This window comes from Hylobates moloch, unplaced genomic scaffold (genome assembly GCF_009828535.3).
Source record: "Hylobates moloch isolate HMO894 unplaced genomic scaffold, HMol_V3 SCAFFOLD_6, whole genome shotgun sequence".
Classification (NCBI taxonomy): Eukaryota; Metazoa; Chordata; class Mammalia; order Primates; family Hylobatidae; genus Hylobates; species Hylobates moloch.
In genome coordinates, this window is record NW_026652281.1 from 72,080,347 (window position 1) to 72,094,499 (window position 14,153).

Sequence of the window (14,153 nt, forward strand, 5' to 3'; positions counted from 1 at the left end):
ATACTTGTAAATACTACATTTGAGAAGGGTATAGTGTCCAAAACATTTAATAAACTCTTACAACTCAACAACAAAATGACAAGCAACCCACTCTTTAAAAGGGCAAAGGGAAGTGGAGGGAGAAAAAAGTAAACAAATAAAATGGGCAAACGCCTTGAATAGACATTTCTCCAAGAAGATATACAGACAGGCGACAAGCACATGAAAAGATGCTCAATGTCATTAAACATTAGAGAAGTGCACATTTAAACCACAATGAGATGCCACTTCATATCTACTAGGATGGCTATAGTGAAAAACAAACAGAGCTAGGCACAGTGGTACACACCTGTAGTCCCTGCTAGTCAGAAGAATGAGGTGGGAGGATCACTTGAGACCAGGAGTTTGAGACCAGCCTGGGCAAAAAAGCGAGACCCTATTTAATTTAATAAAAAATTAAATTAAAAATGAAATTTAAATGTAAAATTAAAAAATCAAAAATAACACATGTTGACAAGAATATGGTTCAGTTAGAACCCTCATTCACTGCTGGTGAGAAGAGAAGATGATTCAGCCACTGTGAAAACCAGTTTGTTTTCTCAATAAGTTGAATGTAAAATTACCCATGTCACCCAGCAATTCAACTTCCAGGTCTACAACTCCCCTTCCAAATTGAAAATAGGTGTTTAAACAAAAACTCGCCTGTAATCCCAGCACTCTGGGAGACCGAGGCGGGTGGATCACCTGAGGTCAGGAGTTCAAGACCAGCCTGACCAACATGGTGAAACCCCATGTCTACTAAAAATACAAAAAATTAGCCAGGCATGGTAGCATGTGCCTGTAATCCCAGCTACTCAGGAGGCTGAGGCATGAGAATCGCTTGAAAGTGGAGCTTGCAGTGAGGCGAGATCACGTCACTGCACTCCAGTCTGGGTGACAGAGCGAGACTCCGTCTCAATAAATAAATAAACAAAAACTCCTACACAAATGTTCATAGCAGCCCTGTTCACAATAACCAAAAGCTAGAAACAACTCAAATGTTCCATTAAGTTCTGGGCTTGGTGGCTCACACCTGTAATCTCAGTACTTTGGGAGGCTGAGGTAGGAGGATTGCTTGAACCCAAGAGTTTGAGACCAGCCTAGGTAGTATAGTGAAACTTTGTCTCTACAAAAACAAAAAATTAAAAAATTAGCTGGGTGTGGTGGCGGGCCTGTAGTCCCAGCTTAGGTGAGAGGATTGCTTGACTCTGGGAGGTGGAGGTTGCAGTGAGCCAAGATCATGCATCACTGCACTACAATCTAGGTGACAGAATGAGACCCTGTCTCAAAAAAAAAAAAAAAAAAAAAAAAGGCCAGGTGTGGTGGCTCACGCCTGTAATCCCAGCACTTTGGGAGGCCAAGGCAGGCGGATCACAAGGTCAGGGGTTCAAGACCAGCCTGGCCAACATGGTGAAACCCCGTCTCTACTAAAAATACAAAAATTAGCTGGGCATGGTGGCGGGTGCCTGTAATCCCAGCTACTCAGGAGGCTGAGGCAGGAGAATTGCTTGAACCAGGGAGGTGGAGGTTGCAATGAGCTGAGATCACACCACTGCCTTCCAGCCTGGGCGACAGAGTGAGATTCTGTCTCAGGGAAAAAAAAAAAAAAAAAAGGCAAAACAAATGTTCCATTAAGTGATGAATAGATAAAAATAAATGTGGTATACCTATATGATAGATATTATTCAGGAATGAAGTATTGATACATGCTGCAATGTGGATAAACCTTAAAATATGATATGCTGACTGGAAGAATCCAGACACAAAGGACACATGATTGTATGATTCCATTTGTAGGAAATATGGAGAATAGGCAAATCCAGACAGTGGATCTAAAGACACAGAGAGGCTATGGAGACTACAGCAGGTCTGTGGTTGGCTGGGGTAGGGAGAGGGGAGAATGGGAATTCACTGCTTAAAGAATGTGAGATTTCCTTTTGGCCTGATGAAAATGTGTTGCAACGAGAGAACGGTGATGGTCGCATAACATTGTAAGTGTACCTAATGCTACTGAACTGTATACTTTAAAAGGATTAAAATGGTACAGTTTATGCTATGTGTATTTGAGCAAATTTTTAAAAAATCACTAAGGTTACTTGTGAATCTGATACAATTTCAGTGGCAGGAAAGGACAACAAGGCTCTTTGATGTAAAATTATTAAGAGAGTTGGAAGAGGTGGCCCCTCTATCAATAGGGGAGAGACGAGAGGGAATGGTAGTTCTGGGGCTGGGAGGTAGCTGATGGTGAAACCAGGTTCAATCTCACCTTTTGGGGACTGTGTCTGTGTCCTAAGATGGTGGATGTGTGGGTGACTCGAGCAAGTTGAAACTTGGGAGCCCAGGCTTGGGCTCCCTCAGAGGATAGCAGTGACCATGGTAGGAAGCCCAGGGACTAAGGTAGGAAGTCCCAAGATCCAGTGGTGATCTGAAAAAGCAAGAGATGGAGCTCTGGCTTGGTGGCATCCCCATGGTCAGCAGAGTTGGGGAGCAGCCATCCCCTTTAGACAAGCCTGGCTCTCTGGTCTGTCCTCACCCTGCTCTCCCTTCACCAGTTTCTCTTAAATGCTGGGTCCTGCAGGCCTGGCAGGTTTCTATTTCTGCTTCAGTTTGCCCTGCATCCCTCCCAGCAGGAGAGACAGTAGTTCCTGACTATCAGACTGGCAGATCTGAGTTGTGGCTTTAAGAAGAGAAGAGGAGCAAGGAGGCCACCATTCTGGGCACCTGGGGTCTAGAGAGGGAAGCACTGACCTGGGCATGTGGCATGTGACTGCCCCAGTTCTGCATGCTCATTCCAGTTCAGGCAACTGTTCCTCCAGAATACACAGCTATTGCCTCATTTAAAATGAATGGAGCTGGCTGGGTGCAGTGGCTCATGCCAGCACTTTGGGACACCAAGGTGGGCAGACCACCTGAGGTTAGGACCAAGACCAGCTTGGCCAATATGGCAAAACCCAGTCTCTACTAAAACTACAAAAATTAGTCAGATATGGTGGTGCATACCTGTAATCCCAGCTACTCTTGAGGCTGAGGCAGGAGAATTGCTTGAACTCAGGAGGCGGAGGTTGCAGTGAGGTGACATCGCACCACTGCACTCCAGCCTAGATGGCAGAGTGAGACTCCCTCTGAAAAATAAATAAATAAAGCTGATTAAGATGGTGGTCCCCAACCTTTTTGGCGCCAGGGACCAGTTTCATGGAAAACAGTTTTTCCATGGATGGGGGACTGGGGTGGGGGGATTGGTTTTGGGATGATATAAGCACATTACATTTATTGTGTACTTTATTTCTATTATTATTACATTGTAATATGTAATGAAATAATTATACAACTCACCATCATGTAGAATCAGTGGCAACCCTGAGCTTGTTTTCCTGCAACTAAGTGGTCCCATCTGGGGGGGGTGATGGGAGATGGTGACAGATCATCAAGCATTAGTTAGATTCTCTTAAGGAGCATGCAGCCTAGATCCCTCACATGTGCAGTTCACAATAAGGTTCATGCTCCTATGAAAATCTAATGCTGCCACTGATCTGACAGGAGGTGGAGCTCAGGTGGTAATGTGAGTAATAGGGAGTGGCTGCAGATACAGATGAAGCTTCACTGCTCACTCACCACTCACCTTCTGTTGTATTGCCTGGTTCCTAACAGGCCATGGACCAGTACCAGCCTGTGGCTGTGGGGGCTGGGTACCCCCGAAATAAGGGGAACCTCCAAAGTAGCCCTATTTAATAGTTAATCTAGAGAGCTGAGTCAGGGACTTCTTTGGAAAATGTTAGATCTCATTTCTCAGGAAGTCTCACAGCATTCTTTTGTGACTTTAACTTATCTTTCAAGATAAAGTTGACACACATCCACATATATAAAATCACTCCCTTCCAGTCTTGGAATCTGCTTTGTGAAATGCAGCTCCTCTGGCAAGTGAAGAGGTAGAAGGATGAATCAGGAAGAGGAAGGATGTGAGTGGCTGTGGCCTTTCTGAGCCCTTTGTTACTTTCTCACCTTAGAATTCCTGTATCATCCAAGACTGTTTCACCCTTCTGCGCCTCTTGCAGAGGCCAGTATCTCTCCCAGGAACACAATTAAACTCCATCCCTTCTTCCCATGGTGAACTCTAGTTCGTCCTTCAGAACAGCCCAGGAGTTTTCTGACCTCTCCAAGGGTAGGTTAGATGCCCCCTCTGTTTTCCCTTGCACTCACCAATTTCCCTACTCTTACCATACCTTATTGATCTTATTCCTGTGTCTCCTCCTACACTTTAACTTTCTCAAATCAATCCATTCAAGTTTTAATTCCAGCTCCACCATTACCAGTAAGACTTGGCAAGCCACTAAAACTCAATTATCTCATCTGTAACTTGGGGATAATAATTCCTGCCTTATTGGCTTGGCTTGGTGATTCAAATTTGTAAAATAGGCGGGGAGCAGTGGCTCACACCTGTAATCCCAGCACTTTGGGAGGCCAAGGTGGGTGGATCACTTGAGCTCAGCAGTTCAAGACCAGCCTGACCAACATGTGTGAAACCCTGTCTCTACTGAAAATACAAAATTAGCCAGGCCTGGTGGCACACACCTGTAAGCCCAGCTACTTGGGAGGCTGAGGCAGGAGAATTGCTTGAACCTGGGAGGCGGAGGTTGCAATGAGCTGAGATTGCACCATTGAACTCCAGCCTGGGCGGCAAGAACGAAACTCCATCTCAAAAAAAAAAAAATTGTAAAATATTTGGCCAGGCATAGTGGCTCTCACCCATAATCCCAGCACTTTTAGAGGCCAAGGTTTGAGCCCAGGAGTTTGAGACCAGCCTGGGCAACATGGCAAGACTCTCTACAAAATAAAGAAAATAAAAAATGAAATAAAATTTGTAAGATACTTCAAACCATGTCTGGAGATAAATGCTCAATAAATACGAGCTATAATAAAAATAAAAATAATTATTGTTACAATGAATATTATTCATCTCTTTAATCTCAACGTCTAGCACAAAAGTTGGTATGAAGTAAGCAGTCAGTGTTAAATAGAACTGTGGTTAATGCATTAACTGTGGTGAACCTAGAACTGTGCTGTTCTATGTAGTAGCCACCAGCTACATGTGTCTGTTGAGCACTTGAAATGAAGTATGTTGTAAGTGCAAAAACACACAGTGTTGAAGACTTAGCATGTAAAACAGAAAGTAAGATAACTCATAAATAATTTTTTGTTTTTTTTTTTGAGACAGGATCTCAGGCTGGAGTGCAGTGGCACAATCTTGGCTCACTGCAGCCTCAACCTCCCAGGCTCAAGCAATCCTCCCATCTCAGCCTCCTGAGTAGCTGGGACTACAGGTGTTCACTACCACACCCAGCTAATTTTGTTTATTTTTTATAGAGATGACGTCTGGCTGCGTTGCCCAAGCTAGTCTTGAACACCTGGGCTTGAGCAATCCTTCTGCCTTGGCCTCTCATAATACTGGAATTTACAGGCATTAGTCACCATGCCTGGCATAATAATTTTTTATATTAATTACATGTTGAAGTAATAAGATTTTGAATTAGGTTAAGTGAGATATATTCTTGCTTGCTTGTTTGAGACGGAATTTCTCTCTTGTCGCCCAGGCTAGAGTGCAATGGCACAATCTCGGTTCACTGCAACCTCTGCCTCCCGGGTTCAAGCGATTCTCTTGCCTCAGCCTCCTAAGTAGCTGGGATTACAGGCACCCACCACCACGCTCAGCTAATTTTGGTATTTTTAGTAGAGAGGGGGTTTCACCATGTTGGCCAGGCTGGTCTCGAACTCTTGACCTCAGGTGATCTGCCAGCCTCGGCCTCCCAAAGTGCTGGGATTACAGGAGTAAGCCACCGTGCCTGGCCAAGTGAAATATATTCTTAAAAATAATCTTATCTGCTTGCTTTTACTTTTTAAAATGAGATGCCAGGAAGTTTAAAGTTACAAATGTGGTGGCTGCATTATCTTTCTATTGGACAGCACAGGCCTATTCATTCTTAACCTACTGTTACTATAGCAAATCTTCACACAACCTCATTTATGCTCAAATATGATGTAAGCTCTAGGAGTGTCAATAATTCATTTAGGACGATGATTCATTGAGAATCAAAAGTACATCCAATTGGTTTGTAAAGGATTTTCCATGCAGGGTTAATAAGTTAGTGTGCAGAAGCATGTTGAAAAGGGACTAAAGTTTCACTGGGATTTTCCAGGTTCGCTGTGATCCTGAGATTCAAGAACTGCGTCAGTGGCAGAAGAAACTTCGCGAGGCCAAGCACATTCACCAGCGAGTCAAAATTTTCTGGGCCAAGCAAGAACAAAAAGGTAAGTTGCTGGATTCACAGTCCTTAGTTCATTTAAGAAAAGCCTGATTCTTATTCCAAGCTCAAGAAGGAGGCCCTCTGAGCTTTTGTAAGGTCCTTGTCTGCATGGAACTCAACTTGTGCATGGGGGAAGTGGCTGCATATTAAGATTCTCCTCTGGAATGACAGAGGTGATGTGATATAATTTACAGGGCCATTTCTCTCCCACAGGGACAAATTCATGTCTCCCTGTGTCTGCAGACTTCTATTTTTGAAGCTACAAGGCATCAAGAATAACCCATTATTTTGGAAACACAGTGTCTATCAGTATGATGGATAGTTATAGTTATTCTTCTAAGTTGTTGATTGTGTGTCTGAACTCAGATGGTATTTTATGCTTGTCTTCTCCCCTTTTGCGATGGCTAATTTTATGTGTCAACTTGACCGCGCTGTGAGATGCCCAGATTAAACATTATTTCTAGATGTGTCTGTCAAGGTGTTTCCAGAGAGATTAGCATTTGAATTGATTGACCGAATAAAGCAGATGGACCTCTCTAACGGGTTTCATCCAATCTGTTAAGGGCCTGAATAGAACAAAATGGTGGAGGAAGGTTGCATGAACTCTGCCTGGCCATGTGAGCTGGGGCCTTGATCTTCTCCTGCCCTTGGTGTTTCTGCTCACAGGCCTTCATACCCAGACTAGAATCTACACTATTGGTTCTCTGGACTTCCTGGGTCTCTAGCTTGCAAATGGCAGATTGTGGGACTTCTCAGTCTCATAATCAGCCAATATCTTCTTTTTTTTTTTTTTTTTTTTGGAAGAGTCTCACTCTGTTTGCCCAGGCTGGAATGCAGTGGCGCAATCTCGGTTCGCTACAACCTCCGCCTTCTGAGTTCAAGTGATTCTCCAGCCTCAGCCTCCTGAGTAGCTGGGATTATAGGCGTGTTCCCCCACGCCTGGGTAATTTTTGTATTTTTAGTAGAGACAGGATTTCACCATGTTGGCCAGGCTAGTCTTGAACTCCTGACCTCAAGTGATCTGCCCACCTCAGCCTCCCAAAGTGCTCGGATTACAGGCATGAGCCAGCGTGCTTGGCTGATATGTTTTCTTTTCTTTTCTTTTTTTTTTTTTTTGAGACGGAGTCTTGCTCTGTCACTCAGGCTGGAGTGCAGTGGCTTGATCTCAGCTCACTGCAACCTCCACCTCCCAGAGTCAAGCAATTCTCCTGCCTCAGACTCCTGAGTAGCTGGGATTACAGGCACCCACCACCATGCCCGGCTAATTTTTGTATTTTTAGTAGAGACAGGGTTTCACCATACATATTGGCCAGGCTAGTCTCAAACTCCTGACCTCAGGTGATCTGCCCGCCTCGGCCTCCCAAAGTGCTGGGATTACAGGCGTGAGCCACCACGCCTGGTCTGATATGTTTTCAAGTGAAGAAAATTAAATTGCAGAACTGTAAGTTTTTATTCATATAAAAAATATATGCATGGCCTGTAATCCTAGGACTTTGGGGGCCTGAGGCGGGTGGATCACTTGAGGTCAGGAGTTCAAGACCAGATTGGCCAACATGGTGAAACCCTGTCTCTACTAAAAATACAAACATTAGCCGGGCGTGGTGGCGGGCACCTGTAATCCCAGCTACTTGAACCCAGAAGGCAGAGGTTGCAGTGAGCCGAGATTGTGCTACTGCACTCCAGTCTAGGCAACACAGCCAGACTCCGTCTCAAAAAAAAAAAAAAAAAAAAAAAAAATATATATATATATGCATGGAAACACAGAGATGCTAAACAGTCTGGAAGAAAATTATTGGTAGTTACCTTTGAGAATTTGGACCAGAGGGCTGGAACCATACTGTTGGAATCTTTTAGATAAGCACATAGTACTTTATCATTATGAGAAACTACAAAAAATAGTCATACATCCCTCAGCAGGCCACAGGCCATCATGCCTTGGATCCTCTAACCTCCCCGTCCTACCCTGTCCCCATCCTCCCTCAATGGGCTGCAGCCCCTCTAGTCTCTTTTCTGTTCTTGCAATGTGCCAATGCCTTCTTCACCTTGGGACTCTGTACTTTCTATTCCTTTTTTTTTTTCTGAGACAGGGTCTCACTCTGTCACCCAGGCTGGAGTGCAGTGGTGCAATCTCAGCTCACTGCAACCTCCACCTCTGGGGTTCAAGCGATTCTCATGCCTAAGCCTCCCAAGTAGCTGGGATTACAGGCGTTTGCCACCATGCCCAGCTAATTTTTGTTTTTTTCGTAGAGACGGGGTTTCACCATGTTGGCCAGGCTGGTCCTGACCTCCTGACCTCAAGTGATCCTCCTTCCTTGGCCTCCCAAAGTGCTGGGATTACAGGCATCAGCCACCGTGTCTATTGCTTAGCCAGGATGGAGAACCTAAGGAGATGTGAGATGCCCAGTTGTTTTGTGCTTTCTTTAAAATGTGGAGTCCTTTAGGCCTATGCTCTCGGCTCTGGGCAACAAGTCCTGCTGATGCTTGACTGTACAGCTGCTATTAGGTTGGTGCAAAAATAATTGCGGTTTTTGCCATTAAAAATAATGACATTAAATGGAATTACTTTTGCACCAGCCTAAATTTATTTACTGGACAATTGTCTTCCCCACTAGCATATAACCTACATGAAATAATAGGACACATTGACATCATGGTACCTCCTGATGTGATGTGTCTGCCTGGCTTAACTCCTAGTACAGTGCCTGGCACAAAGTGAGCACCAGATAAATATCTGTTGAACGAATGAATGAATGAATGGAGCTGTGAGGTTTAAACGAGTCAATAAACAGAAAGTTCCTGGTGCAGAGTAGGCGCACATCAAATTGGTGATCTAAGCTGCCCTTATAAAGAAGCAGCTTGAGCTATTACTGTTTGGCTGGCTCAGCACAGGCCTCTGTTCCATGCACAAATGCAGTTTCATTTGGCTTCAAAACTGGAAGGCAATCAGGGCTGTAATCAGTTTAAAGGTCGAGGAAAGTGCAGCATGCCCATTTCTTTCTGTTGGTCTGTATTCTTTGGATTTGATTTGCAGTTGGTTGATTGACTGATTGGGCTCGCTTCGGAGCAGGGAGAATAGACTGGAGTTCATGCCGTTATCCAGCCCGCAGCAGAGGGGCTGGAGGGGCTGGTGGAAGCAATTCCACTTCCACCATCTGCTGCTGGCTTCCCGTGCCACCTTCCAAGGGCTCCGGAAGGAGTGAGCCGTGCTTTCCAAACAAGAAACACCTCTTCAGTAAATACCCCAGTGTGAACCCATGGATAGGTTCCCATTTACGCTGAGACCGTGAAATGGCCTTTGGGCAAACAAGCCAATTCTAAAGTCTGTCCCCAGGTCTGTGATCAGTTAAGAAGGAAGTCAGGACAGCAGAAAGGACAGGTAAAGGACCGGGCTTTGGAGCTGGCCAGACCTGCCCTTGGAATCCTAACTACCACTTCTATCCATGTGACCCTGATCTAGTGAACTTCATGAAGCCTCAGTTTTCCCTTGTGCAAAATGAGACTAGTAATAATAGTGTCTATCTTGTACAGGTGTTATTACAAGATGATAAGAGATGATGATCTTTAGAACAAGTCCTGGCACATAGCTCCCATAAATGTGAGTTATTGTCATGATAGTATTATTAAAATATTTGTGTTGATATCTTCCAATAGACTCCAGGCTCCATGGGCTTTCTTGTAGGGACTGTGTTTGTCTTAGTCATCATGAGCCTGGCACAGAGCAGGTGGTCTGTACATATTTAGGGGATGAAGCTCTGGGCTTCATTTTACATGTGAAGAAATGGAGTTCCAGCAAGATTAAGTGGCTTGCTCAAGGTCACACAGCAGAGGAGAGTCTGGGGCTGGGCCCAGGACTTCCCTTTCTCTGTCCAGTGTTCTAACACATCCTGGAGGACAGATGCAGAAAGCTAAGACATTCTCTTAGATTCTGCCTTCAGACCCAACTTCTCAGGAATCTTCTGGAACATGACATACGACCTGTTCAGTTTCTTCTCTGGGCTTCAGGGTTCTTGCTGTTTATGTTTTCATGGACTGAAGCCTCCAGCTAGGGGCTGAATTATGAGAAGCAGAGTACAACCTGCTGCACACCAGGCGAAGCAGAACTTCTTGTTCCCTTTAACTGTCGCCGAGTTGAATCATTTCATTAAGCTCATGCGCTAGAGTTACTTCCTATTTTAAACCTTATGAATCTGGGTAGTGTGGGGGGGTTACAAAATAAATCTCCCCAGCCAAGGTGATACCTCAGTTAGACCTCAAAGGCTTGCAGTGAAGCAATTTGAAAATGGATGTTAAGCACATGCTAGTTCTCCTTTAGACTTGCAATAAAAAATAGTGGAGTGATTGCAAATGAAAACGGTTTTTCAACTTCATTAAAAAAAAAAAAAGCTCATCTATGTACAAATCCAGGAGACAGGCATATCTTTTTAAGTTGTTGCCATTTTATCCACATTGCGCTCCAGCATTTACAGTACAAATAGATTTTACCAAGTTCATAGCTTAGAGCAACCTTGGGCAGACACGAGGTCTGAGGGAGAGTCACATCAGCTGTCGGGGTGGAATCGTGGTCATATATAGCCCATCTCACGTTACAGTGAGTAAGAGGCTGCCTGTCCCAAACAGTATTTTCTTCTAGGACGGAAGCGGTGTGAAGTTATCTTCAAGTCTCTATCCATCAGGACAGATGCAGGAATTATTTTAAAACGTGTATGGTAAGAATTTCAGCCAATGTAGCTTAAAATAAGATGCCCAAGTCATTTTTGAGATGTAGTAAAAAGTATCATGTCTCGATTAATAGCATATGTTTAGACTCACATAGTCAGTAATTGTTTTCAAATGTGCTTTGTAATTGAATATCCATATTTTATTTAGAAATCTAGTATGAGCAGGGAGAAAGAAACCATAGAAATTGTTCCCATAGCATCAGATTAAATTACATATGTGTGTGTGTGTATATATATGCACACACGTATATATACATCATATATATCATCAGATAAATTTATCATATATGTGTGTGTATATTCTTTATATACGCACAAATAATCTCTAAATAACTATCACTTCTTAATGTTTTGAAGAAAAGGCAGAGACTTGGAAGGAGAGATTGATTGATCTGTCAAAGGAAATGAGTTGTCTACTTTTTGTTTGCTTAACTGTTTATTTCTTACTTCATTCCAAGAGTTGTTTTTAGTAGTTACGGAAATACACACAATATGATATTTTTAGATAAAGGTGGTAATGAAGGAATAATTAAGATTAGGGAAAAAAATAAAGCCACTCAGTGCTGTAAGTAAAATACTTCAAGGCCTAGGCTGACAAATACAAATTATATATATTCAAGGTGTGCAACATGATGATTTATTATTTGTACACTGTATTAGTCCATTTTCACAATGCTATAAAGAATACCTGAGACTGGGTAATTTATAAAGAAAAGAGATTTAATTGACTCATAGTTCTGCATGGCTGGGAGTCTCAGGAAACTTAAAATCATGGTGGAAGGCAAAAGGGAAGCAAGGCACGTCTTATATGGTGGCAGGAGAGAGAGAGTGTGAGGGGGGAACTGTCAAACATAAACCATCAGATCTCATGAGAACCCACTCACTATCATAAGAACAGTGTGGGGGAACCTCCCCCATGCTCCAGTCACCTCCCACCAGATCCCTCCCTCCACACATGGGGGTTACAATTCGAGATGAAATTTGGGTGGGGACACAGAGCCAAGCTGTATCATACATACTGTGTAATGATTACTACGATCAAATTAATGAACACATCCATCACCCTTAATTACGATTTGTGCGTGTGTACGTGTGTGGTGAGGACACTTAAAATCTGCTCTCTTACCAATTTTTAAATAAACAATTCAGTATTATTAACTGTAGTTACCATACTTTACATTAGATCCCCAGAACTTATTCATCTTATAACTGAAAGTTTTTACCCTTTGACCAACATAGAAGTTTCTTAGAAAAACATGCTAAAGTAAAGATGGAAATAGAATCTATTACATAAATTCACAATGTCCATAAGAAAAAAGACAAACCATTTGTTCAGGAAATACTCAGCGCTTCCCTAATACATTATGCAATGTGAATCATGGCCTCAAAAATGTTCCTATAGTGAATAGAAATATGGCTCTGAGTTTCCTGGAAGCCACAACAATAAAGGAAATAGGATCATTAATGGTTTATTGTGTCCTCAAGATTAAGTAAGTTTCTTGGAAGCACACATTCCTGGAGCTGAGACTTGATTTTTCTTTCATAAAAAGGACACTATAACATACTGAACACCATTTTATTCCCAAATATAGTACGTTTCTTAGAGCAATGTTTCCTTCTAGAGGGAAAACATGAAAGCCCAGAGTAGAGGGTGGAGACCACAGAAAGTTCTTTTCCCTAATTTTAATTTAGATCACAATGACAAATCCTAGAGATTAGGATTTCCCTGTGGTTTAAAGGCTATTCTTCAGGTGAACACCTCATCTTAGCCATCCCTCCTGCTTGTGACCTTAGGATATGCTGGAGGCTGTGGTCACGGCTGTAATCCCAGCGCTTTGGGAGGCCAAGGTGGGAGAATTGCTTGAGCCTAGGAGTTCAAGACCAGCCTGGGCAACACAATGAGACCCCATCTCTACAAAAAAATAAAATTAGCCAGGCGTGGTAGCACACTCCTGTAGTCCCAGCTACTCAGGAAGCTGAGGTGGGAGGATTGCTTGAGCCTAGGAACTCGAGGCTGCACTGAGAGGTGACTGCACCACTGCACTCCAGCCTGGGTAATGAGCAAGACCTCGTCTCAAAATAAATAAATAAATAAGATATGCTGGAACTCAGTTCTTTCCTTCCTAGCCCATGTAATTGGGTGCATTGCCGAGAGCAGAGAAGGATGTCTGCGACTAAGGAGTAGCTACGAGCGATGGAGCTTATACCATGTGCCAGACACTACACTAAGCACCTTATGTTTCCACGTAGTCCTCACACCTGGTATCTCAGAGAGGTGAGATTATCTCCATCGTACAGATGAGGAAACTGGGGCTGAAAGGATACATGGCTTGCACAAGTCCACGCAGCCAGTCATACCAGAGACCAGGGATTTGAACCTGGATCTACCTGATGCCAAAGAGGCTAGGGCCATCCCAGGCCATGCTGTTCTGTAACCCAAGTGCCCAATAGGCCAAAGTGGTCCAGTGCACAGCTTCCCGGCATGGTAACTAAGGACTCACAGGCTGGACAGCAGGCAGTGTCTGGCTATGCCTCCCAGCCTGCACCCTGACACTGGAGTGACCACAGAGCACTAGTACAGGGGAGGGTTGGCACTAGAGGAGGCTGAGAGCCCCATTCAAAGGCTGCAGGATCTACATGAATGTTTTGGGGAGATACTTTCACTAAAGCAAGAAACCACGGTTAAGTGAATAAGGATAAGAATATTCTTTTCTCCCTCTTTCCGAATCCTCTGTCCATCTACATTTGAGGAGCAGAGAAGGGTTTGGCCACCAGAGAGGGAACCTGGGTACAGGGAACACTCTAGCCTGTGGCTCAGGAAGTGGGTTCTAGCATTAGTTGAGAACCTTTGTGACCAACAGTCTATCATCTAACAAAAAAGGTCAAGTTTTAGTGATGTATTTTCCAAAGACAATCACTGTTGAGTATATCAGCCCATAGTTTTCCCATTCATCTATCAACATACAAATATAGGCCAGGTGTGGTGGCTCACACCTATAGCTCCAGCACTCTGGGAGGCCGAGGCAGGCAGATCACTTGAGGCCGGGAGTTCGAGATCAGCCTGGCCAACATGGTGAAACCCCGTCTCTACTAAAAATACAAAAAAATTAGCTGGGCA

At 43.7% G+C, this 14,153-nt stretch overlaps 1 protein-coding gene across 6 annotated transcripts in view; it reads left to right on the forward strand.

Annotated features, from left to right (window-relative positions):
* Positions 1 to 14,153, forward strand: part of IQCK (IQ motif containing K) — a 142,047-nt gene that overhangs the window by 104,997 nt on the left and 22,897 nt on the right. For 4 of the 6 annotated variants that reach the window (XR_009214144.1, XR_009214146.1, XR_009214145.1 and 1 more), the window contains 2 exons: positions 6,210 to 6,321; positions 10,948 to 11,023. Coding sequence is in view for 1 of the 6 variants with exons in the window: in XM_032157032.2 (XP_032012923.1) it covers positions 6,210 to 6,321 (112 nt within the window). In the remaining 5 variants the exon portion in view is untranslated. The remainder of the gene's footprint in view (positions 1 to 6,209; positions 6,322 to 10,947; positions 11,024 to 14,153) is intronic. The other 2 variants (XR_009214148.1, XM_032157032.2) reach the window with 1 other exon arrangement.